The sequence below is a fragment of the Danio rerio genome, chromosome 8 (genome assembly GCF_052040795.2).
Source record: "Danio rerio strain M-AB ecotype USA chromosome 8, GRCz13ab, whole genome shotgun sequence".
Classification (NCBI taxonomy): domain Eukaryota; kingdom Metazoa; phylum Chordata; class Actinopteri; order Cypriniformes; family Danionidae; genus Danio; species Danio rerio.
The window spans coordinates 6,425,996-6,453,282 of record NC_141028.1 but is presented as its reverse complement, the minus strand read 5'-3'; the positions used below and the strand labels follow the sequence as shown (position 1 = coordinate 6,453,282).

The 27,287-nt window shown below is 35.0% G+C and overlaps 2 protein-coding genes across 3 annotated transcripts in view; one reads left to right on the top strand and one right to left on the bottom strand.

Moving 5' to 3' along the window:
* Positions 1 to 27,287, bottom strand: part of ufd1l (ubiquitin recognition factor in ER associated degradation 1) — a 253,880-nt gene that overhangs the window by 14,383 nt on the left and 212,210 nt on the right. The window lies entirely within an intron of this gene.
* cdc45 (CDC45 cell division cycle 45 homolog (S. cerevisiae)) lies at positions 308 to 27,287 on the top strand. 2 transcript variants are annotated; one of them, XM_087263076.1, is made up of 18 exons: positions 308 to 492; positions 2,563 to 2,622; positions 3,340 to 3,432; positions 3,815 to 3,952; positions 7,035 to 7,193; positions 7,275 to 7,333; positions 7,433 to 7,481; positions 12,452 to 12,513; positions 12,601 to 12,651; positions 12,742 to 12,861; positions 16,279 to 16,410; positions 17,894 to 17,992; positions 18,099 to 18,260; positions 19,705 to 19,843; positions 20,394 to 20,477; positions 22,062 to 22,180; positions 22,256 to 22,393; positions 23,997 to 24,588. In XM_087263076.1, the coding sequence occupies exons 1-17, from the start codon at positions 442 to 444 to the stop codon at positions 22,383 to 22,385; spliced, it is 1,707 nt and encodes a 568-aa protein (XP_087119202.1). In that variant the 5' UTR covers positions 308 to 441; the 3' UTR covers positions 22,386 to 22,393; positions 23,997 to 24,588.

Genomic DNA, 27,287 nt, shown 5'->3' with positions numbered 1-27,287 from the left:
CCAAATATTGTCCAATTACGTCTCTTTTTCAAGCTGAGGCATTTTCTCGTCCTTTACATAACCACTAATATAAATCTATATTGTTATTCTTTTAAAATACATATTTTAAGATGTATTTTTTTAAATTCGACGTGCTTTTATTGTATTAAAACTTTTATTATGTTACAGCTTTACAAGCGCTCAGCTATGTATTTGATTGGACAGAAGATTCCCAGCCCTAACCCATGCCATTGGCTGATATGAGCACCTGTCACTTCAAGTCGCCATTCTATTGGTTATTTCTGCAAAGGCTGTTCCCCAAGTATACAACAAGAAAATTTGGCGCCAGAGACGAAACACGGAAACCCCGAATTCAAAACAACAAGGACGGTGTTTAAAAACGCGAACATTCGCAGAAGTGAAAGTTTTATATATTTAAACTCGATAATCTTACAATTAAACATGTTTGTGACCGATATTCGAAAGGAGTTTTATGATGTTGTCGTTAATCAGGTACGTGATAATAGCTGTGTTTGCGTGAGTTCGGTTAACGTAATTCGTAACGTAAGTAACGTTAATTGGAATGGCATTTAAACTATTACATGTTGATTATTTAATGTTGTCTGAAATATACTCTTTATTTGGGTTATGCTATATGTTACTCATGTATTTTAACTGTTTAGTTTAAGTCACTGTATTATTGGTGACGTTTGTAATACACACTCGCAGTTAGTCATAGTCCATGATCATTAGGATAAGTTAACGTTACAGTTGGTTTTATATTTGCACATTCGGACTTTCTCCTTAGTATTTTATTTTCAGAAAAGTATTCTAAATAGTTAAGTCATATTAGCAGAAAGTACATTGTTTGCAGTCCGTTAAATAGTGCTAAGGTTGTTTTGAAGTCATAGTTGTATGCTATTTCTGACCGAATATTCAGAAATAATAAGTAAATTGGTAAACAATATATGAACTGTCACGAATCTCAAGAATAGTAATTTGTAGAAAATGTAATAAAAAAAAAAACTTTTATTAACAAGAACCAGCATGTAGTTTTCTTATGCAACAAAATCACTTTACATTTCTTAACAATAATGGAATAAATGAGGGGAAAAAAGAAATTAAAGAAAAAAGAAACGCAGAGGGAAGGGTTCATAATTATCAAATTACATACAAATATATGACATACATTTTCCAAATTTTAGTTATTAACAGGAGTTATTAAATTCACTTTTACTAGAGGAAATGTATATATAAGAACCTTTTTATGCAAAAATGTTAAAATAGGAGCATATATTAGTTGTTTTAATTGCTTTTTTTATTTTTAGACTTCGAAATCACTTTTATATACATTTGAATCTCTTTTGCTAGCACTATGAAGAGAGGTTTGCTTTTGGCAAACTTGGATTTATGTATGAGAAATGTACATAATGATAAAATAAAGTTTATAATAAAACCAGCATCTTTTAAAGATCTTTTAAAGCGATCCTTAACATAATAACCCAAAATCATGTTTATAAGATGAGGAAAATGATTTTAAAATATTATGAGCAATAAAAGCTTTCATGTTAATCTAAAAATGTTGAGTATATTGGCTAGACCAGAATAAATATCAAATTGTTTCATTAAAGCTTTCACAAAAACAGCAATCTAACTCAATATCAATTTTACATTTTTATAGAAATAGTTTTTTAGGATAAACTCTGAATTAAAATTATATTTCTTTAGCCTTATTTGTAATAAAAAAATTGAGGTAATGACCATACTTGAGTCCATTTTCCATTAGGAATATTTAAAATTACAACGGATGATCAGAAGTAATCATCTACAATCTGACCAAAAAAACAACTAAAAATTGTGTGTATAAAGACCACATCAATATAAAATATTTATAATGTAAATCAAGTAGTTTTTATGGTACATTATTGCATTATATACACTATCCACTCGTTAAGTCATAACTAGGGAAGAATCTGCAGACATTTTTTGCCATTTCTGTGGAGAATTTTAAAAAAAAAAGCAGAATTATTTTGGAAGTGTTGTAACTAAAAACTTAATATGTAAAAGGAAATAATTCCTTTTTCTTAGCTTTTATTTAATGTTTTTAATGTAAATCCATCTTGATCCACTTCATTTGGTAAACAAAGCAAGTCTATCATATAATACATCTACTAAAAGAAAGAAAATATTACTTTACAAAACTGTATTGTAAATAAATCATATAAACATTTTCATATTAGTCAATAATATTACTGAATTTAATATAATTTCTGCGAGCACAGATTCCATGTGGGCCTTGAAATGCTGTCTTCTGGTTATTATTCAGGCACTGTTTCCAAATAATTAAGAAAATACTAGTTTAACCACTTTGTAATCACATCACACATTGAAGTGAATTTTATATAAAATCATGATGTTCACGACAGTCTCTGGACTTACTGCGTCACAGACACCAACATTTTAACAATTTAGTCACAAGTAGTCACTTAACGAATGTGTGAATATAAAACCAACTTTACTTCAATTTCATAATCTACTTTGTCTCAAACTTGTATATTTTCTGTGTTTGTTTTATATCTTTAGAGAGTGGCTCTGCTGGTGTCTTCTGATATTGATGCCTTGTGTGCCTGTAAAGTCCTGCAGGTTAGTTGCATCATACATATCATGTGTAAATAACAGTGACAATGAGTGCTACAACATAAGATAATATGCACAAAACACCACCAACAACCTTTGTTTTTGGAAAAAAATGGTAATATTTAGGGTAGATACTTGTGTTTATGTGGTACAAAGATTTTGTATTCTCTAGTCTAAAATTCAAATGTAGTGTTAGTGTATTAGTTCATGGAAGAAAACTGCATCAGTATGTTTATAGTTATAAAAGCTGAGGAATCTCAAGAACAGTGATTGTAGATTATTTTAAATGACAAAGGATGATAATAAATAATCATCTACAATTTGAAATACTGCTAGAAATATTTGTTCATAAAGACCTGATTAATATAAAATGCAAATTACTAATTTAATGTCTAATGTAGTTTTTGTTACATTATATAATTTTTCATACTTATAGTTTTGCTCTGCTAATTATTTTTTTTCAAATATATTAAATCAAATTAAAACTTATTTTATTTAAACAATTCTACTGTAAATATTAAGAACACATTTTACTCCTAAATGTAAATTTTTACACTGCTTTTCTTTAAATTGTCTAGAATACAGTGCGCAATGAACAGAATTTAAATTAAATACAAACAAGCGTTTCCAAAAGTGAAGTGAAGTATTTGTTTAAATGAAATATTTCCTCAAACTTTCACTGCATTTTTAGCCCATTTGTTTGTCTGTGTTAATTCTTTTCAGGCTTTATTTCACTGTGACCACGTCCAGTATACACTGGTTCCTGTGACGGGATGGCAGGATTTGGGAACCGCCTTTTTAGAGCACAAAGAACAGGTACCAATTTCTGGTCATTCACAAAAGCTATCTGCCTCGCTATTTTTAAAGGGACAGTACACCCCAAAAAAAGAAACTTCTGTTATCATTTACTAGCCCTACCCAATTCTTTTTTTTCTGTTGATCACAAAGGAAGATATACTAAAGAAAGCTGAAAAAATAGCTATTGACTTCCATACAAATTTTTTGTTGATGTTGTTCCTACCATGGAAGTCAGTGGCTGTTTTCAGCATTCTTCAACATATAAGTATGAAATTCATTAAAGTTTAGAACTACTTGAGTGTGGATAAGATTTTGTTTTTTGGGTGTCAAATATATAAGCTTATATTTGATGAATAGTCCATTTTTGACTAATCTAGAAGCAAATATTGTTTTCTTGTAGTACAAGTATTTTGTCTTGATAAACTGCGGGGCAAACGTGGACCTGCTGGAGACCCTTCAGCCTGAGGAAGACTCTGTTTTCTTTATCTGTGATACCCACAGACCTGTTGATGTGGTCAACGTCTACAATGACAGTCAGGTACAAATGTTTATCACCTTATTAACTCTGAAGGCCACTTCATGCCATGCACAATAACTAGACTGATAAGGATATAGTTCTAAAAATGACTCACAGTGTTAAAGAATAGCATAGTTTATACCACAATTACAAAGAAAAGAGTATTATTTTGACCATAACTTTTTTAGTGTTTCAGCTAGCAGAATGATTTTGGTGGCAAATTTTATTTTGACACATATTTTGGGAAAATGCTTTGAAAATGTTAAAAAAAAAAATCAATACATTCTGGGCTTTTATTGCCAATTTATGAATGGTGTCACTGATTTGGTGAAAAAACACATAAAATGACTTCTTTTTAAATATAAATGTAATAGTGAACTGAATTTTTTTGTACCTTTTATCACAGTCTTGAACCTGTGAAAGATTAGTTGCTTTTGATTCATTGTTAGTGTTTGTGCAGCATAAGGTTTAATTTTTTTCTCTCCCTAATTTTCTGTTTGTTGCCGTTTTAGCTCCATTGACTTCCATTATAGACACATTTTTTTGATTACAAAACCATGACATCATATAATCATGCATTCTTGATTGTTGGTGGTTTTCCTTGTTGGGAAGAGGTCAAGTTGTCATTTTTACTGTTGATTATCAGTTTGCACCATTAACCCATCATGTTATGCAGATGACACTCAAATTTACCTGCCTTTAAAACCGAGTTTAAGTGGATTGGAGACTCTTATGTCTTGCCTGTCGGACGTGAAAGCCTGGTCATCTTTGAACTTTCTAGATTTTAATGAGAGCAAAACTGAAACAGTTGTGTTTGGCTCGTCAAATTATTCTAGGATATCACCAGCTGAGCTGAGATGCTCGGGACAGTAGACAGGATCGTTACTGGCCCGATTGGCCAACTGATGCGCTGTCACTAAAGTTTAATTGGCCTGTAACTATTTGTCAATTGCATACAGTCAGAATCAAGAAGCCGTTTGTGTTGTTAAGCCTTCAAATGCTACCCTCTCGGTTCCTCTTATCTGATTGGATGTTGTGAGCATGTTATTTTTTTTTTGTAACAACCAGTACAGCGAAGAGACAGCAACATGGCGGCAACATCAAGAGATGATGCTAAAGGAAAACATTTGTTTCTACCGTCTTGGAAGCAGACATTTACTAGAGTATACCACGATCAAAAAAATGAAGTGATGTTTGACTTGTCAGTTTGGCAGGTCAGCCATCTTTTGTTTTGCAATAAAAAGCTTGCACATTTTGCTAATTTTGTTTGCATAAAACTTTGAATTTTGCTCATTATACATTTATTAACATTTTTTCTTATAATTAAATTCTAGATTTACAAACATTTTGACACTTTTTTCAAATCTGTGACTAAGAAATAGCTATTAACATTTTTTGTGGTAGGGCCAGTGAAAATATTGGCAGGGCAAGAAAAAATCTGAACCACTGGTCCGATCAGGCCAGTAGAAAAAATCCTTAGCGTTGAACCCTGAACCTATTTTATCTAGAAAAAAATTAGAAAAAATAATTCATGCTTTAATTACTTCGAGATTGGACTTCTGTAATGCGCTATATTTTGGGATCAGTCAGACAACTCTATCCCGCCTACAGTTTGTTCAAAATGCTGCTGCAAGGCTTTTAACCAGCACCAAAAAATATGACCACATCACACCAGTTCTGCGCTCTCTGCACTGGTTGCCTGTGCACTATCGTGTCACTTTTAAAATTCTTCTCCTGGTTTTTAAATCTCTAAATGGCCTAGCTCCTTCCTATCTGTCAGACCTGTTGACTGAACATCAGCCTGGTCGGTCTCTTCGGTCATCTAACCAGAGACTATTATACATTCCAAAGTCGGGGCTGAAATGCAGGGGTGACGGGACTTTCGCAGTAGCTGGTCCTACTTTGTGGAATGCTCTGCCCCTCTGTATTAGGTCTATATCATCTCTGTCTGTTTTTAAATCTTGGTTGAAAACTTACCTTTTTGATTTGCCATTTTATCAGTAAGAATTGTTCGTTTTTAGCTATAAGAATTATCAGTGAGATTTGTTTGTTTTTAGCTATAAGAATTATCAGTGAGATTTGTTCGTTTTTAGCTATAAGAATTATCAGTGAGATTTGTTTGTTTTTTGCTATAAGAATTATCAGTGAGATTTGTTTGTTTTTTGCTATAATAACTATTAGTGAGAATTGTTTGTTCTAGCTATAATTTTATGTTTGTTCTTTATGGTTTGTATTGTTCAGCACATTAAAAAATCATATATAACTTTAAATAATTTGTTGTGTGAATTCTGTCTATTTTTATTTTATACATTTTTCTAAGAAACTTTTTTAGTGTAATACGAATTAGTTTTTTTATCATGTAATATTTTAATGTATATCCATTTGGCCACGAAATAGCCATAAGTTGCTGATGTGGCAATAAATATGTAATAAATAAATAAATGTTTTGTACATTGGTCAACCTTTGGTTGTGTAAAATAGTGCTATATAAATAAAACTGACATTGACAACCCTTTAGATAGGCCTATTCAAAAGCTTAGTTTCTGGATTTTCTATGGAGTGTAACAGTAAATTAAAGTGTGTGTATGTGTGTGACAGTGAGCACTTACCTTGATGCGTCTGAGAAAATCAAAATATGCACTTAAGCTCTCAGAACCACATGGAGTAAACAAAAACAAAGACTGTGCATTTCAAATTGGTTTTACTATGGGAAATAACGTTTAAAAAATACACCGAAATCATGCTGGCAAATTGATGTACAAGAATAATAGTAGCACAGGAATCCAGTGCTTGTTTCAGTGCTGGGGAACTGACTATGATTGCTAAACTGACTGTTTGATAAGATTGGTTACACGTCGTCACCAGCTCAATAGTATGTTCAGATGCGCTAGTAGCACACTGGGGAAATGTTCTTGTTACAAGGGATAATGCAGTATTAAAAGCATAATCTAAAAAAACAGATCATTATCGTTTACCTGTGTGGACACAAAAATATTAATTGTTGTAATTATATTTATCGTTATCGTGGTTGGTGTAAACGGGCCTTAAGGTGTCTTGTTATGCATATGCTGTTAATATGTTTTTTTTTCTTGACCTCCAATAGATTAAACTCCTCATCAAACAAGATGATGACCTTGGCGTTCCGTCCTATGATGACATCTTTCGTGATGATGAGGAGGACGAAGAAGCAGATGGTGATGACTCTGGAAATGAAAGCGATGGAAGTGCAGAGCCTTCTGGGAAACGGAGGCGCTTTGATGAGGCACATTATTATAACTTCTCCTCACATTACGAGCTAAATTCTTTCCTTTCCGATTTTCTAATGAATGCATTTACTCTTCAGGATGCGTTGGAGAGAAGAATAGAACGACAGCGGGCCAGACGGGAATGGGAAGCTCGAAGGTCATTGGTTATATACGTAACGATCAGTACAATTTACAGTGACTTGTGATGACATTTTTGTTTATGCTGAAGTGTGTGTGTGTGTGTTTTTGTTTGCAGGAGAGAGATTCTCTTTGACTATGAGCAGTACGAGTTTCATGGAACATCAGTGAGTAATAATTGATCTTTTATAAATATTTCTGATCTTATGCAGAACATGGGTTTGTAAAATTCATAAACCATGTCATTTGGTGACTATTTACAACTGGTATCCAGTAGCTAATAGCTAGCTAGGGCCAGACAGAATCTGCGGACATTTTTGCTCTTTCTACACAGAATTTTGTAAAAAATCTGCAAATTTATGCTGAATGACTTTGGGAGTATCGTAACTAAAAACTTATATATAACTTATATAAAATATATGAAAAAAAAGACCTATTATGAATACACATTAAATAATACTAAATATTTAATGTGAAAAATATAAACTGCATATAATTCTGTTTGAGATTTTAGGTTGTATTTTAGGACATTTTAAAGACCAGATTTGATCAAATGATTTTTACCATTTGACGTATTGGACATACGAGAAAAACCCGTTTTTTTTTTCCCTCAAAGGTGAAGACTCAGTGTTTGTGCTGCACAATTGTTCTCATCATAAAACACATTTTACTGGACTCTCCTGCTTTTAATGATTTCAGACTACTTTTTATGAAATGAAGGACATTTTTAGCAAAATGACACCAGGAAAGATTTTCTAATATTTTAATCGTATATTAGCGCTAAAAATCGTTTTTAATTTATTTGGTTATTTGATTTTTAATAGTATATTTATTATTGAAATATTCTTGCCTTGAAAATAGCCTTGGTTGCCCGAGATGGCAATAAATAAATAAAAAAAAAATTTTTTTATTTAATGTTTACAATGCAAAACTAATTAGATCCACTTATTTGGTGAACAAAGCATATAATCTCATATAATACATCTACTAAAAGACAAAAAATATGACTTTACAAACTGTATTGTAAATAAATCATACAAGCTTTTGAAACTATCAAACCTCTTCAGCTGCTTCAGAACGTAGCAGCACGAGTGGTCTTTAATGAACCTAAAAGAGCACATGTCACTCCGCTGCTCATCCGTTTGCACTGGCTGCCAGTTGCTGCACGCATCAAATTCAAAGCTCTGATGTTTGCTTACAAAGCGACTTCTGGCTTTGCTCCTTCTTATCTGCTCTCACTTCTGCAGATTTATGTGCCCTTTAGAAACTTGCGTTCTGTGAATGAACATCGCCTCGTGGTTCCGTCCCTAAAAGGGAAGAAATCACTTTCCCGAACTCTCGCACTCAATCTGCCCAGTTGGTGGAATGAACTCCCTAACTGCATCAGAACGGCAGATTCACTCGCTGTCTTCAAGAAACAATTAAAAACTCAACTATTTAGTCTCCACTTCCCTTCCACTTCCCGTCCTAATCTGCAATTGCCTCTCTGGCTATACCACTAACTGTACTCAAAAAAAAAATTACTAATGCTTTGCTTCTTAAACTTTACACACCTAAAACTTGCCTACAGCACTTATTCATTGTTGCTCTTAAAGTTGTGTAAATTGCTTCCTTGTCCTCAATTGTAAGTCGCTTTGGATAAAAGCATCTGCTAAATGTAAATGTTAACTTTTTCATATTAGTCAATAATATTATTGAAACTTAATTGAAAAACTGAACCAATACAAATGTACACACATTGACACAAGTAATGACTCAGCGATGGGCAAAAAATCTGCAGGTTTTTATGCACACAGATTTCTTGTGGGCCTACTTATGGCTCATGCTCGCATTATTGTGTGTAAATAACATGCAAGAGACTGAACGAGATTCGGTAACGCAATGTACACACAAATAAAAAATCAATGCAAATTATTTCCCTTGCTTTGATTAGAAAGAAAATAGACGTCAGAAATAACTTTGCAGAGATATGATGATACTGAACATACTAATGTGACTTCATTAGATGTATTTAAATATGTTTTTAATGGTTACTTAGTAAGGTTGAGGGATATAGCAAAACAATGACAGTATATCAGTATTTATTAAGTCTTTTACAATCTTCAAATTTCTGTGCTTATGTTTAATTTTTCGTCCTTTTATTTTAAGCTAAATGCTTAACAAATGTGTTTTTAAATGGCAATAGTTTGTTGTCATTTGACAGGGCTTGAATTTTAGGTTAGAAAGGCAGAAATCATGTTTTGGCTTAAGGTAAATATTAAAGAGACGGTGCACCCAAATATGTAAATTTTATAGCATTTTACTCTCCATTCATTTGATTTAAAGCTGTTTTAATTACTTTAATTCTAAACATACTTTGAAAATGCAGGAGGCCAGGTTTGAGCTAATTAAAGGGTTTGTAAAAAGTATAAGTTATTTGTGCTGTTTAATTTAAATAAATTAAACTGCACAATCCGCAAGTTTCAGGGCAGTTGCAATCAATGAATCCTGCACATTTATGCCAAGCAATTCTTTATAATGTCGTTTTGATAATTTGTGAATATTAATGTTTACTTTTTGCCATTTTAGTTTGTACTATGTCAAGTAAAACAATTTAAACTTGCAAATACCCAGGTTCGCAGTCTGTTCAAGTAAAATAATTTGATATGCATGCATGATTTATTTTAGATTGCACATGTTTGTTCTTTATGAAAATACAGGGTGTGCAATTTGTATGGATACACCTTAATAAAATGGGAATGGTTTGTGACATTAACGTCCTGTTTGTGGCACATTAGTGCAGCACCTAAAACTACAGATACTGAAAGCCTGTGCTGGCATTTCTCCTGCTGTGTTGTTATCAGTGTGGGAAGAGTGGGAGAAAAGGGTTGCATTGACAATCCAACACAATGGACAGCACATTGAACAAGTTTTATAAGTGGTCAGAAACTAGTAAATAACTAATGAAAGAATAAAGTGACGTTAAAACCAATTTCTTGTGAAATTCCCAATAAGTTTGATGCGTCATGACCCTCTTTCTATTGAAAAAACAAAAGTTGGATCCAAGATGGCCGACTTCAAAAAGGCCACCATGATCACCACCCATCTTGAAAAGTTTGCCCCCTAACATATACTAATGTGCCACAAAACAGGACGTTAATATCACCAACCATTGCCATTTTATTAAGGTGTATACATATAAATGGCCCACCCTGTATATTGTGAAATTTGATCTTACAATTTGACTTGTATCCTGGACATGCTAATCTAATATATGTAAATATTTAATTAATTCAACCTGTACATTATCACAGTGTTTCTCAACTGGTGGGTCACGACCCAAAAGTGGGTCACGGGAACATGTTCAGTGGGTCGCAGAGTGTGTGATAAAAAAACATCAAAAGTTTCATTTTTAACTTATTTTGACTTTTATTTTGAAATGCATGCACGACAACCGTACCGTTTGACATGTGAAATTTCATTTAAATATAGCAACAAATATGTCAGAGTGCAAGTACGAACCTGAATATGTAAGGTATGGATTTACATATGTTGACGATAAAAAAGTTATAGGTCATTTATAGTTATGACTATAAAAGTCATAAGTAGCGAGGTGCTCTCCTCTCACAAGAGAGCATGAAACCTTCTAAATTAAAATGACATTTAGAAACCAGACAACATGTTTTATTAACAGTTCAGTTTAGTTAATGGTTACTGAACCTTTCCTTACCCTAACCACTGCTTACAGTATTTGTCGTTTTTAATTTGTAATATTTCCATATTTTGACACATTTTGTTAAATGACAGCAATAAAATATAGTTTATTTGTAAGTCTTGGTGATTTTCTTATGATTTATCTCTCACTACTTGTGTATGGTAACAAATAAATACAGACTAATTATAATTCCTAAAATTGTATTATAATTTCTAAAAATTTGGGTCGCGGCTTGATGACTATGTAAAAATGTGGGTCCTATGGTAAAACCAGTTGAGAACCCCTGCATTATCACACGTCATAAAAAGAAATAATAAATCATTTAGCAGAATTAGCACTTTACATTTACATTTTACATTTAGTCATTTAGCAGACGCTTTTATCCAAAGCGACTTACAAATGAGGACAAGGAAGCAATTTACACAACTAAGAGCAACAATGAATAAGTACTAAAGGCAAGTTTCAGGTCTGTAAAGTCTAAGAAGGGAAGTGTTAGTAGTTTTTTTTTTTTTGTACAGTTAGTGTGATATTCAAAGAGGCAATTGCAGATTAGGAAGTGAAGTGGAGACTAAATAGTTGAGTTTTTAGTCGTTTCTTGAAAATAGCGAGTGACTGCTGTTCTGATGCAGTTAGGGAGTTCATTCCACCAACTGGGCAGATTGAGCGTGAGCGTGAGCGAAAGTGATTTTTTCCCTCTTTGGGATGGAACCACGAGGCGACGTTCATTCACAGAACGCAAGTTTCTGGAGGGCACATAGATCTGCAGAAGTGAGTGCAGATAAGAAGGTGCTAGGCCAGAAGTCACTTTGTAGGCAAACATCAGAGTTTTGAATTTGATGCGAGCAGCAACTGGCAGCCAGTGCAAACGGACTAGCAGCGGAGTGACATGTGCTCGTTTAGGTTCATTGAAGACAACTCGTGCTGCTGCGTTCTGAAGCAGTTGAAGAGGCTTGATAGAGTTAGCTGGAAGCCCAGCTAGAAGAGAGTTGCAGTAATTCAGTTTGGAGAGAACAAGAGCTTGAACAAGGAGTTGAGCTGCATGTTCAGATAAGAAGGGTCGGATCTTTCTGATGTTATAGAGTGCAAATCTGCACGATCGAGCAGTTCTAGAAATGTGGTCAGAGAAGTTTAGTTGGTCATCAATCGTTACTCCAAGGCTTTTCACCATTTTGGATGCAGTAATGGTTGCCCCATCCATCTGGATTGAAAAGTTATGGTGTAGAGTCGGGTTGGCAGAAACTACAAGCATTTCCGTTTTTGCGAGGTTCAGCTGAAGATGATGATCTTTCATCCAGTGTGAAATATCCAACAGGCAGGCTGAGATACGAGCTGGAACCGAGGGATCATCAGGATCAAAAGAGGGATCATCAGGATGAAAAGAGACTTCTGCTTTGTGTAGAAGCAGGACTTTTCAATTAAACCTGTTTGTTCTGATATCTACAGGCAGCGTTGGTGATGTTTGAACTGGCCTGGGTCATGTCTAAAGACACCAAAGACATGCTGTGGTGAGCTGCTTATTTTACATTACCTTTATCAAGTTGATGTATTGCCATATAGATGTGTTTTCTAAACTGAAATCTGATGTTTGGCAGGTGGAGTATCATTGGACTGACAGATCAATGGGTGCATGATAAAATCCCACAGTAGGAATCTCACTCTTTACTTCCAACAGCGAAATTTTTTTGACTTTTGAAGCAGTATGTTTTATAGTAATGTGTTTTTTTCTTATACAGCATGAAATATGTGACAGATATTGCGACTCTACAGCGCCATGTGTCCCGACACAACCATAAAAATGAAGATGAGGAGAATTCACTGTCCATCGACTGCATGAGGATCAATTTCGAATACGAGTATCCTACCCTGCATGATATTTAAATTAAGTTTGTGCTGCAAAATGATGTTAAAAGTAGAGCCGTGGTGAGAAATTGATTGTGCATTGATTCAGATATTCTTCAAAATGCATTGCAGTTTTTTTTTTTTAAATCATTTGACCCTTCGCTAAGTCATGCCCAAAAACCGCCACCCACCAATCGTGGCTAAGCAACTGTAGCTACTCGCAGGGGCTCTGTCAAGCTTTCGAGCGAGTGCATATGGATTGTGCAAATCTGATACACGGTATCCTTAAAGTTTGGACGGGATGGTGAAATTTTTTTTTTTTCCTTTTCAAATCCAAAAACCCAAGAGGAGAAATGCCGGCGTGGCTCAAGCTGTGTGAGGGGCGCTAAAGGAGCGGAGCTAAGTTAGTTTTGTATTGATATTCCTGACACATTCAGTGATAGAGTGATGGCAGTAACTCACACCTCTTACCCTAAACAGTTCTAAACTGTGTTTCCTACAAAAACACAAAGCTGGTTATGTTTCATAGCTGTCATATTCCTTTTTTTCGCTTAATATTGAGTACTGCTCCATTTAAGCCTTCACCATAACGTTAGTAACGTTAGTCATACTAATAGCTAATAGGTCATGATGACATGAGTTATTGATCTGGAAAATATGAATCTGTGAATCTGTTGCTAACTTTACTGAACTTCATATTTCCATCTATATCAAGCTACGAATATTTGAAATTACAAATCAACATAACAAAACCTTGATATGATCACAAACTGAGCAGCTGCGATCACTATACTTTACCAGGAGCTTCAGTCATTTATAAAGAGCACACAAACATACTGACTGTAATAGGTAACTTACTGTGCATGGTTATGGGTCAATGATGCTAATATTCGGCACAAATCCATCAGTTTTCCTTTCTGGCAGCTCTTTCTATGAATGAACTAGCACTGTCATGCGTGTTTCCTCGTCGGTTAGTAACGCTATGTTTATATTATTAGATTATTTTTAAATTTCACCTATCCTGCTGTGCATGAACTAAGCTGTTGATTGATCAGCGTATGAAGCGGATAGGCTAAGCTAGCTTCAATTTTGATTGATTTATTCTCTTATCGGTTGCCTATTATGTGGTGAATATACCCCTGTAATGCAGGGGTAGTCCTTTTTAAGTCCTTTTTTGTCTGGCTTTCTCGGATATCTCACCTGTTCACCAAAAATGACATTATATCCCTGGCAATGTCTGACACACACATTGAAAAACCATGCCAGGCACGAAAGTTTGATAGGCGTAGCAACAGTAACTAAGGAGGGCGGGGCTTAGCGAAGGGTCCATTCTGAGCTTGGAGTTTAACAGCAGATGGTGCTGCTGTATGCTGGTTTTTAACCATATGCTAAAAAAAAAACCTTCATAAACTCTCCTACCTTTGGGACCAGATTGTTTTACCCACTGTATAATCGGTCACTCCAGGATGAAGTTTTTAATATTTGGATAAGATCCTCCCACATGCACTATTTATAAAAGCAGTTTAACGTTCAAGCATGTTCTATTAGATAGTGTCGGCTTTAATTTTGTAAGGAATTTATTTTATTCAGTTTATACTCGAGTCTTGCGCTCTTACGCCGGCTGCCTGCGTATTTTAGAATTGAGTTTAAAATGTAACTTTGCTTTTAAATCTCTGAACGGTACGACTCCTGGTACCTCTGTCAGCTACTGACTTCAGCTAACCAGATCCCTTCAGTCTTCCAGTCAGATGTGCTGTGTATCCCCAAATCAAAACTTAAATGTAGGGGAGATTGTGCTTTCTGTATTGCAGCACCCAGGCTTTAGGACGCCTTACCGCCATCAATGAGACAAGCAACTTATTGCTGTTAGGAGGTGTGATTGTTATTCTTATTCTCACCTCCCATTGTCTGTCTCCTTTCTGTTTATTGGTTGGAAAGTTAAAATTGTGCTAAATAAATTAAAATTATCAATGCCATTTTGATCAGATTTTAACGCTTTTAATCCCAAAACAGTGTTTTTAGCTAAAATAAATGATAAAAATTCTAAATAAATTGCAAAACGCAGTGTATTTGGAGTATAATTTTTTTATAGAAACTGGAAACCAGCCTGGTGTTAAACACACACAAACAAATAATTAACAATTATTTTAGGTTCAAGTGTTAGTGTTATGTTCCGTCTTTCCGATGAGATGTTAAACTAAGGTTCTGACTCCCTGTGGTCATCCCATGGCAATTCTCATAAAGAGTAGGGGTTTGACCCCGGTGTCCTGGCCAAAAGTCCCTCAATCGGCACTTACCTAATCATGGCCTCCCAATCATCCTCATTCACCGAATTGGCTCTATCACTGTCTCTTCACTCCACCAATAACTGGTGTGTGGTAAGCGCAGTGGTGCTGTTGTCCTGTGGCTGCCGTTGCATCATCCAAGTGGATCATGCACACTGGTAGGGGTGTGGAGAACCCCCCCCCATGATTAGGAAGCTCTTTGGATGTATGGCCATACACAATAAATGCGCTATATAAATACACATTACAAGTGGTATTTGTAAGGAATTAGATGCAAGCAGAGTATGGCTATTTGGTTTCACGTTATGAAAAGTGCAGAATTGACTTTCTCGAACAATTCTTCATCAAAGTCAACTTACTGCACTGTAACTTTTTTTTTTCAAAGCTAAATCAGGATGTCTGCATGGTCTTAAAGTCTAAAAATGTCTTCAATTTCAAAAACTATATTAAAGGCCTTAAAGTCTTTAATTCACTGAAATACGCCGTTATATGTCTTAAATACTTTTAAACAAGTCCTAATTTTCCTTTGTCCACATAAAGCTACCCAATCCGTACAACTAACAAATCCATGTAAACAAAAAAAGTTTAAAGTCAAATATATTAACTATTTAGAATATGATTTAATTTTATTCTTAACATCCTTACAATAATGTTTGTTTAAAAGATCTCCATGTATTTATCTGTAAAAGTTTTTAAGTTACAAGTTTATTATAGCTTTTAAGAAAAGGTATGTGTTATGCTAATAAAAATATATAATATATAAATAGCAAGAGCTTGCTTGTTTTGATGCATTATTTAAAATATGTGGCTAAGAAATAACTAAATTTCAATTTTAATGGGGCAAGTAAAAAAAAATACTGGCCATTACAAAAATCCATATCCAATCCATAGCATTTTGTAAGTACATTTGACATGATGAAGCCTGCAGAAACCCTGTTCATTGTTTCAGAAGCTCATGTGTGTGCTTGATTTGCATATGCTGGACATAAATGCATCTCATTTTGTGTAAAAAATGTCTAAGTCTTTGCATTAGAGGGATCATGCTTTTACATAAGGAGTTTTAGGCAAAGAGATGATGCTGTAATCATAAGTGGCGTGTGATTTGTGAACATGCATGCGTGTTTAACCCTTGACCGTGATTGTCAGTCTGAGGTTGGTGTTGTATCAGCACTGGTCTCTGTACGAGAGTATCTGTAACTCCTGCTACACCTCCTGTAGCTTTAAACTGTGGTCCATCAATGGACAGAAGAAACTACAAGAATTCCTGGCAGACATGGGGTGAGTGGACCGGTCTTAGACCCTCTATTTGCCTGGTATTTAAATTCATCTTTTGTGACGACTTGTGTTAGGATTTCATCGAGACCCTCCCCTCTTACTTTGAATGAAATGTGGATGTCAGCTGCGATTTCTGAATAAATAATACATGTGGCAGCATCTATTTTATCATTAGGTGTTTTTTTTGTTAAACGTTTTTTACAAAGCTGATGCATTAACTACGAAAGGAATTGATTACATTTGGAAGTGATTAAAAATGTCACCACTTTTTTGTCATTTACCATATGTGATAGGTAGGGCCAGATGGAATCTGCACACGTTTTTTGCTATTTCTGCTGAGAATTTTAGTAAAATCTGCAGATTTCTGCAGAATTATTTGGGTATTAGAACTAAAACCTTAATATGTTTTTAACCTTAACCTTAATAGCTTTTTAACTTTTATTTAATGTTTAAAATGCAAATCCAATTAGTTTCACTTTATTTGGTAAACAAAGCAAGTCTCTCATGTAATATATCTACTGAAAGACAGAAAACATTACTGTACAAACTGCATTGTACATAAATCAGATGAACATTTTCATATTAGACAATAATATTACTATAATTAATTTAATAACTGAATAAATATAGATTTACACACATTTGCTCAAGTAAATAAACAGAATTAATGATGGGCTAAAAATCCGCAGAAAATCTGGCGCGCAGATTCCGTGTGGGCCTTGTGATAGGGCTAGGCCGATAAGCGTTATTATGTCAAATCGCGATAAAATTTATGCCGATAACAATAAGCTCTGGACTTTCTTACTCTGTATTGATCTAAGAGCCAGTCACACTGCAGAAATATGCAACAATGGGAATCTAGAAATGTGTTAGAGATGCTCTGAATTTTTGCCCACCGAAAATTGTCGGACAGCGAAAATAGATTGTTATTTAATGGACCCACTAATTTTTAGCTTCAGTCATTGTTGGGGTACTCTTTTAAATCTTAAAGCAACACAATAATATAACAACTGATATGTATATAAAATATATATCGTTATTGTTCAATATGGAAAAGAATTAATGGAAATTGCATTTTTGCCAATTGCTTAGCTCTAATTTTTGATCATATTGACAAACATTTTCGTTTTAATTTATGACGTTTTTTAACGTGGCTTTATTTTTATTTTTTTTCCAAATGTGGTTAGAATGAAAACTACACATTTCATACATGATGCAGGATGTTTATTAATCAGCCTTTAGTGTGTAATTTGTATTAGTTTATTACAAATGTTTTGTTTAAAGCATGCATTGTGATTTTCAAATAAAATCATGTCTTTTGGCAGCTCCTTTACAGGATTAAAAATATAACAAAGATGTTTAATATTAATAAATTATTTATAATATTTAATATTAATAACTGGTTCAGTGTTTCATATCAGTTCATTTAATTCATGAAATGAGATTTTATTTATAAAATTAATTTACTTGGTCTTTTTCTCTTTAGTCTTCCATTAAAGCAGGTGCGGCAGAAGTTTAACTCGATGGATATGACTATTAAGGAGAACCTGCGTGAAGTGATTGAGGAATCGGCTACTAAATTTGGGTGAGAAAGAATAGGATGGAAGGTTGCATTTGCAGTAGTCAGGTAGTATATTTTTGTGTTTATTCATTGACCTTTTGAACGATTGACTATCTCCTTCTCACTGTAGTATGAAAGACATCCGTGTTCAGACGTTCGGTGTGCACTTTGGCTTTAAGAACCGTTTCCTGGCTAGTGATGTAGTTCATGCTGCTGCCGCCCTGTTGGAGAACGTGGAGAAAGATGAAACGCCAACAGACAACTTCATCAAAGCTCTGGACTGTCTGTCTAGGTATGAAGATTTAAAGGAGTCCAATTATGCTTTTACTCTTTTAATAAAATCAAAAAAGTCAAAGGGAATCTAATTAAGGCCCAATCCCAATTCTATTTTTGTATCCTTACCCCTTCCCCTTGGCACTTACAACCGAGGGTTAAGGAGAAGAGTTCAAAATTTACCACTAAGAATTGGGACATCACTACAGCACCTGTACACGTCATCATATGTCCTTGCTATCTCCAGCTTCTCCTGTGAGATTAGACGATGGCAACTGCTGTAGTGATTCCAGTTGTGTTATTTTTTGGTATTTATCTTCAGGAGATCACTGAAGGCATATATTATGTTATCATAACGATCTAATGTGGCAATAAGATCGTAACTTTACTGTGTATTTACACAGTGGCCATATTCATCAATGTAAACACACCAAAAACAACATTGACATTATAGCAGACACTGTAAAAAGCCCATTGACAGCCACTAGACATTACTGACAGGGTATTTGAGTGTCAGAATGCTGGGGGACTGCTGTACAGGAGTTTTTTAATAGGGATTATAAATCGCGAAATTTTGCGTTTTTCTTTAACTTTTTTTTTTTTTTTAAAGCATCATGGTTAAACACGAATACGGTTATGAATATATTAAAACGTGTTTGTTTGTCGTAAAAATTCGTAATAATGACAAAAAAACACTCATTTGTGGATCTCCTTTCTTCCGGGTTCAGCAATACTGCTGCTGTGATTGGTGCATTCTGGGAAATTTTCTTACCCCTTGGTTTCAAGTGTGGTCCTGAAAAATCTTTGTTCGAAGGGCTATTCACCCCTTCCCCTTAGCCATACGCCTTCAAGCTAAAGAGAATTGAGACACCCCTACCCCTTGGCGTGCACGTGCAAAACGAGGGATAGGGGTAAGGGGAAGGGCTAAGGGGTAGAATTGGGATTGGGCCTAAATGTATCTTAATTTCGGGAACACTTTAGAATAATGGTCCATTAGTTAATGTATTTACTAACATTAAGTTTAAATAATCTTGTAAAGCAATTATTAATCATAGTTTGATATTTACTAATGCATTATTCAAATCCAAAGTTGTGCTTGTTAACATTTAATATACTGCGTTGACTTGAACTATTGTAATTTACCATTAACAAAGATAAGAAAATACAGTAATAAATGCATTACTAACTGTTTGTTCATGTTAGTAAATATATTAACTAGTGGACCATTATTCTAAAGTGTTGACTTTTTATTTATATAGTGATTTTTACAATGTAGATTGTGTCAAAGCAGCTTAACATAGATGAAGAATAGAGAATAAAATGCCATAGCTTGTCAGATTGTGGGTTATACCAGCAAATCAGGCCTGTAGGAGAGTAGTGGTACAATGCTGGTGTAGTTCTGGTTTCTGTCAGGTTTTCTCCATAACTTTTCTCACTTTGTGTTGTGTTGTGTGTGTCTGCAGGAGTAATCTGGAGCGTCTGCATTTAGGCATTGATCTGGCCAAGAAGAAGCTGAAGGCCATTCAGCAGACGGTGGCGAGCTGCATCTGCACAAACCTCATATTGTCACAGGGGCCTTTTCTCTACTGCCATTTACTGGAGGTACCATCACTTCTAATATCTTCGGTGCTTGTTTATGGAACCAAGCACAACTCCAGTCAGTGCTTGTTTGACTCTGTTGTTGATTTTGTGGGGTTTGCCAGTTTTGCAAGTTTGCAGCTGAGCATCATAGGAGTTTGTAAAATGCAAATGAAAAATAAATATGTAATTCAAATAAGTATATCCAATATTAAATCAAAAATATTGCTTAAACATTTGAAAGCAAAGAAATGGACGTGGCTGTAAATTTGTGTAATGTAATGTTTCTGTTCTGAAATATGACATTTAATAAACTATTTATTCTGGGAGTTAAAATGAAAGACTAAAAATTAGGCATTAAATTATTAATACTATTGTTATAATCAAACACTCATCATCACTCGGATATTACTATAATATTAATATTGTGTTAAAGTTTAGTAAATTGTATAAATAATTAATAATATGCCTAGCTCTATTTTGTTTGTATTATTATTTACATGTTGTTGTTGGGAAAAGGATTTTACTTGGTAATTTCCAGGTTTGAAACAGAGTGTTTTGTGTGTGTTTGCAGGGAACACCAGATGTGAAGCTGTTTTCTAAACCCCTGTCTCTGACTCTGCTCTCCAAATACCTGCTCAAAGCCTTCGTCTGCTCCGTGAGTACATAAGTGGGCCAATAATGCTGAATAGGTGATTTATTTGTCTATGGAGTTTCAGCACAGTCACTCAAGGATGCCAAGACACAGATTGTTCATCCTAAAGGGCTCTATTTTTGTGCTTTTAGAAGAAGTAAAATAATCTTTTGTGTCTGTGAGGTTTCAGGTCAGAATAGCTATCAGATCATTTATTGTACCCTGTTGAATGTGTACATTTTGGGTCAGAAGGTATTGTAGTTGTTTTTGTGCCTTTAAATGAAAGTGAGCTGGTTCTACTTGGCTACTCTCGGGACATTTCTTTTTAGAGAAGGCTAACTAGGGTCGAATGACAGGATAAACACAGGAAAAATTACTGAAAGCAACTCCAATGTGATGAAACATAGTTCCACAGTCACAAATACCACAGTAAGATCAATGAGCCACACAAAAGTTCACCATACGAAAGTGTAAATGACAAAAAAAGGACTGATTAGATTTGATTTGATGCAGTCAACACTTTCATTTCATTATTAATGCAACGTTAGTGCTGGTTAATTTCACTGCTAAATAAATGCAGTCAACACATCGATCACTGCAGGTTCTTGTAAAATTGTAACAATAACATAACAATAAGAGGCTGCACATCTTGTATCTTCACACCATAGACAACAAAGATAGTGGGGCCCTTCTTCATCAATGAAAACCTCAAGGCCACTGGATATTTGAAACTGCTACATGATGATGTGTTCCCTCTTTATGCACTGAAGCCGGCACGTTCCCTGAGTTTTTCCAGCAAGATGGTGCTCCACCACATTATGGGTGTCAGGTCCGAGCATTCCTAGATGATAAGTTACCTGAAAAGTGGATTGATTGTCGTGGGTCTCCCCGATCTGACCCACTTAGACTTTAATATTTGGGGTCATCTGAAGGCAGTTGTCTATGATGTGAAGATACAAGATGTGCTGCACCTGAAATTACAGATACTGGAAGCCTGTGCCGGCATTTCTCCTGCGGTGTTGCTATCAGTGTGTGAAGAGTGGGAGAAGAGGGTTGCATTGACAATCATTGGCACAGATCTTTTAATACACTTAATACACACACACACTTCATTTACCTTGCACATAAACAACCTGTATGCTATAAAATTGCAGGTTAATGATGTCTGTATATAATAATTAATATTTGATTGTAACTTTTAACTTGTATATAATATATATAGTAACTTGTATAATAATGTGCACCAAGCTGCTTTGAAACAATCATTATTGTAAAAAGCACTATATAAATAAACTTGCATTGAATTAATCCCAGTTTCCTGTCCTGGTGGACAGAATTATATGTGTTATTATGGGGACAGGATAAAAAGCATCTGTCAATCATGAACAGGGAAAACTGCACTGCTGCGTCATGCTGTCATGGCCCTCAAAATTGCTGGGTTTAGAGCATATTGTAACCTAAGGAAATTAAAATAAGAGGCTTATTCTTATGTCACTCTAATATGACTGTGGACACACTATTCCAACACACATTTGTCCGAACAACTTCCACCATGTGATTTTTGCATGATAGGTGCTCTTTAATAAGCGTTTGATTTGTTTTTCTCAGACGAGGAACAAGCGATGTAAGATACTGCCGCTTATAATGGCTGCTCCTCTGGATATCGAGAAGGGGACTGTCATCGTTATGGGAATTCCTCCAGAATCTGAGACATCTGACAAGAAAAAGTGAGTTCCCTCATTTCCTTCATCTGCTTTTATTCTGCCCTTATAAATGTAAAAATTCAATCATTTTTCTTTCAGTTTCTTTGGTCGCGCTTTTGAAAAGGCAGCTGAGAGCACCAGCTCCAGAACTCTGCATGATCATTTTGACACTTCAGGTCAGTCACCGCACAGCATCATGGGATTTCACACAACATATTATCAACACTAGAGGGCAGAGCTGGGGCCTGTTTCAGAAAGCAGGTTAAGTTAAAACTCAGAGTAGTTTAACCCTGAAATGAGAGAAACTCTGGGTTTTCCGTTTCAAAATGGCAGGTTTGTTAAACTCGAGAAATCAGGGTAAGTCAAGCCTGTTTCTGAAAGAGAGTTAACTTAAACTCAGAGTCAGTTACTGTGGTAACTTACTCTGTGAATCTAACCTGGTCCGGAGCAGGTTTTATTCTCTAAACTCTGAGTTTCTGTCGGTCTCCTCCCCTTTTTAAAGATGAAGCGGTATTTCTCGCATTAGTCTTATATTTCCACACACCTATTTTAGAGCTCCTTTTGGAGATGTGCATAAAAAAGATTGATGGAAACATAACTTTTGAAAATACGCATAATATAACATGTGCATAACTGAGTAGGTTAAACTTTTATTTGATAAGATGCGCATAAACTACGAAGTGCACTTAACAAATTACAGTATGTACATTAAAAAATTAGTTTGTTAGAGATGATGATGAAAATGTGTGTGAAAGGACAAACCAGCAGACTGAGCACACTGCAGAACATCTTAAATGTTGTTTTAGTCATTCTAAAATGTCTTTACTGTTTCAGTATTAGTGTATATTATTAATGACCTCCGAGCGTCTGGAGCGTGTCAAGATCTGCGCGTCTGGCTTCAAACGCCCCCACGTGTTCATTGTGTGTCAATTGTCTTCTGAGGCTCAGGTACATTAATTAAATAAAAAAATCATTGATGCTGCTTCTTCTACCGCAGTAATTCTGTTTTTACAGTTGATATTTGGCGCAAGTTAATCAGGAAGTGACGATTGTGTTCTCTTCGACTCTTTGGATAAAAACGCTGCTTTATTTTATTCCAGTGTTGCACAAATTTATGTAATTTTGATGGAAACACAGCTATTGCCTACATTTTTGTCACACACAGAACAAAGTTACGCACGAGGCTTGTCCTTTTTTTTCATAAATAATTAGCTTAACCTTCGACATGTACTGTTAGAGATTAATGGGATTATTATTCTGTCTAAAAATAATTTTATTACTGCTTACCTTCTTAATGTTATATCAACCTCTATCACTTGATCAATAAAAAGGCAGACACATAACAAGTGCACTGTTAAATCTATTAAAACTGATAAAAGTGTATAATAGTTTAGAAAAAAGGTATAAACGTCACAGATTACATTACTTATTTTATTATTCTTAAATGTTTAAATACTTAAAATTTAAAATTACGCATTAACTTGGGCAGCTGTTTTCCCACCCTGTCTCTGTTTCACTGATGGCTGCTTCTTATTAAATATATACGCTCATATTTGCTATAACTTTGCATGAGCAGATCAAATTCAGCTGGAGAAAGAAATGCTGATCTCTTTTTTTTAAGATGTTGCCATAGTCACTCGTAATGTCTGCGCTCCATTGATAATGCCTTTTTATAGTCACGGTGTGCGCGCTTAACTCTGAGTTGGTCTACTCAAAGTTGATTGACCCAACTCAGATCAGCTGTTCTGAAACCGAAAACTCAGAGTTTTTTATCTCTCGGTAAATCAACTCAGAGTTCAAGTTTAAACTCAGAGTTGTTTAAACCTCCTTACTGAAACAGGCCCCTGTACTGTGTGTCTGATCACTGACGTGTGTTGTGATTATTCATTTTGAGTTAGGGAGGATTTTGTTATAGATGTGTACAAGTTTATGAAAAGGAGTAGAAAAATGAACATGGTGTCGAATCAGCATTATTTTACTATCATTATTAATTTTATAGTTTTATAAACGTTTATAGTTTTTTTGTTGTTTTACAAGTAAATTGTTTTTGATTTTTTTTTTTCTATGTCTTTATGGTGTGTGTGTGTGTGTGTGTGTGTGTGTGTGTGTGTGTGTGTGTGTGTGTGTGTGTGTGTGTGTGTGTGTGTGTGTGTATAAGAATATATATTTTTTTTTATTTTATTTATTTATTTTTTCACCCCTTATGCTAAACTTAAGTTAGTTTTATTTTATTAATGGGTTTAAGTTAAAACTGCTGTGCGTTTATGTACTGTATAGTGATATAAATGCTTTAAATACAGGATTTAGCTCCTGTAAGTTTAATTAAATGAAGTTAATATTGTAATTAAACACAACATATATCATTGCTATAGTAATATTTTGTTTTATAAAGTTTAATGAAAAAATGTACCATTTAATACTCAGCTTATAGCATTTTATAGTCATGTTTATTTGGTATAATCTTTATTTTTAATTTATGTATTTAATATTATATAATTATAATTATCTATCTATCTATCTATCTATCTATCTATCTATCTATCTATATATATATATATATATATATATATATATATGTGTGTGTGTGTGTGTGTGTGTGTGTGTGTGTGTGTGTGTGTGTGTGTGTGTATATATATATATATATATATATATATATATATATATATATATATATATATTATATTATGCAATAATTTTGTTATATAGTTGCATTAATTTATAATTTTTTTGAAGCTCAGTATAAATATTTAACTTAATATTAAAATCTATTTCAAAATTTATATAAAATAATTCATTATTCATACAGATACATTGTTTTGTCATTGTTTTTACATGAATTAAGGTTACTGATCATTTATACGTTTGATTAATAACCTTACTATTGCATGCATAATTGTACAAGAACTGTAATGTATTAAAGTTGCACACTAAATTTATAAATGAAAATGGCTGCATTATACATTGAGCACATCCTGTCCCACTTCACCAGTTTCACTGAAGCACAGGTTGTGGTAATCTAAACACTACACCTAACGCTTGACGCTTAGAGATGCAGTGCTATATTGTGCAATATAATGTAAAATAGTACGGCACTTTGCTGTTTTAATGCAAAAAAATTACTAAAATTAAATGTATAATGTACTTTATTTTTGACATGCATTCTATCGTATACAAAATGTATGTATAATGCACAATATTAGCACTGTTTTTAACATAACAGGTACAACAAACCTCTAAATTCATTATATGAAATATACACACTCACCGGCCACTTTATTAGGTACACCTTACTAGTACCAGGTTGGACCTCCTTTTGCCTTCAGAACTGCCTTAATCCTTCGTGGCAGAGATTCAACAAGCTACTGGAAATATTCCTCCGAGATTTTGCTCCATATTGACATGATAACATCACGCAGTTGCTGCAGATTAGTCGGCTGCACATCCATGATGTGAATCTCAGTTCCACCACATCCCAAAGGTGCTCTATTGGATTGAGGTATGGTGACTGTGGAGGCCATTTGAGTACAGTGAACTCATTGTCATGTTCAAGAAACCAGTCTGAGATGATTCACGCTTTATGACTTGGTGCGTTATCCTGCTGGAAGTAGCCATCAGAAATTGGGTACATTGTGGTCATAAAGGGATGGACATGATTAGCAACAATACTCAGGTAGGCTGTGGCGTTAATACAATGCTCATCTAGTACTAATGGACCCAAAGTGTGCCAAGAAAATATCCCCTACACCATTACACCACCACCACTAGCCTAAATTGTTGATTCAAGGCAGGATGGATCCATACTTTCATGTTTTTGATGCCAAATTCTGCCTCTACCATCCGAATGGGGCAGCAGAAATGGAGACTCATCAGAGCAGGCAACGTTTCTCCAATCCTCTATTGTCCAGTTTTGGTGAGCCTATGCGAATCGTAGCTTCAGTTTCCTATTCTTAGCTGACAGGAGGGGCACCCGTTGTTGTCTTCTGCTGCTGTAGCCCATCTGCCTTAAGGTTGGACGCCTTTTGTATTCAGAGATGCTCTTCTGCAGACCTCTGTTGTAATGAGTGCTTATTTGAGTTACTGTTGCCTTTCTATCTGCTGGAACCAGTCTGGCCATTCTCCTCTGACCTCTGGCATCAACAAGGCATTTGTGCCCACAGAACTGCCGCTCACTGGATATTTTCACTTTTTTCAGCCCATTCTCTGTAAACTCTAGAGATGGTTGAGCGTGCAAATCCCAGTAGATCAGCAGTTTCTGAAATACTCAGACCAGCCCATCTGGTACCAACAACCATGTCACGTTCAAAGTCACTTAAATCACCTTTTTCCCCCATTCTGATGCTCGCTTTGAACTGCAGCTGATTGTCATGACCGTGTCTACATGCCTAAATGCATTGAGTTGCTGTCAAGTAATTGGCTGATTAGAAATGTGTGTTAACAAGCAGTTGGACAGGTGTACCTAATAAAGTGGCCGGTGAGTGTATAATGCACAATATTGGCTCTTTATATATTTGACATGCATAGCAGCTACAGCACACTTCTATTCATTATATCCACATGCAGTTTTCCCATCGTTTCTGTCACATCAGTGTTAAATATCTTCAGCTCTGCCAGACCCCAAAATACACATGCACGTGCATGCACATTTATCAACATGCCACAACAGGTAATGTGAAGACCCCTTCTCACGCTCTCTTTTTCTGCAGTTATTGAGCTAAAGATGGAAGACAGAGGGAAGTTTCTGGATGCCCTCATCACCCTGTTGTCGTAAACTACACCCACTGCATGCTGAAAATGATCGTCAAACCCTGGACAGACATGTGTATGAGTGTGCATGTGCAAAGAGACTCGTCCACACTCAAGTGGAATTTCACAGGCTTCGAGTAAACGTGAGGTTTACCATGTTTTCAGTCAGTTTGGTGCCAAATACCTTCACATTTTCACGCTTCAGACCGTCTGAAGACTCGGAGATCAGCTCAGAGATATTTTGGTCAGGGGCTGCACAGACCTGTTTGACTCTACAGGCCTGATTTTAAGTGTGTTTGGTTTTGTGTTGTCCTTTTAGTTTGTGTTTGTGCATGTTATATATGAATTTATTAAATGATTTTTTATAAACATTTGAGCTGAAGGTGGA

Coding starts and splice junctions, on each gene's coding strand:
- cdc45 (XM_087263076.1), top strand. CDS start 442: ATGTTTGTGACCGATATTCGAAAGGAGTTTTATGATGTTGTCGTTAAT. Junction 3,953..7,034: donor ACGTCTACAATGACAGTCAG/GTACAAATGTTT, acceptor GACCTCCAATAG/ATTAAACTCCTCATCAAACA. Junction 19,844..20,393: donor TCTACTGCCATTTACTGGAG/GTACCATCACTT, acceptor GTGTGTTTGCAG/GGAACACCAGATGTGAAGCT.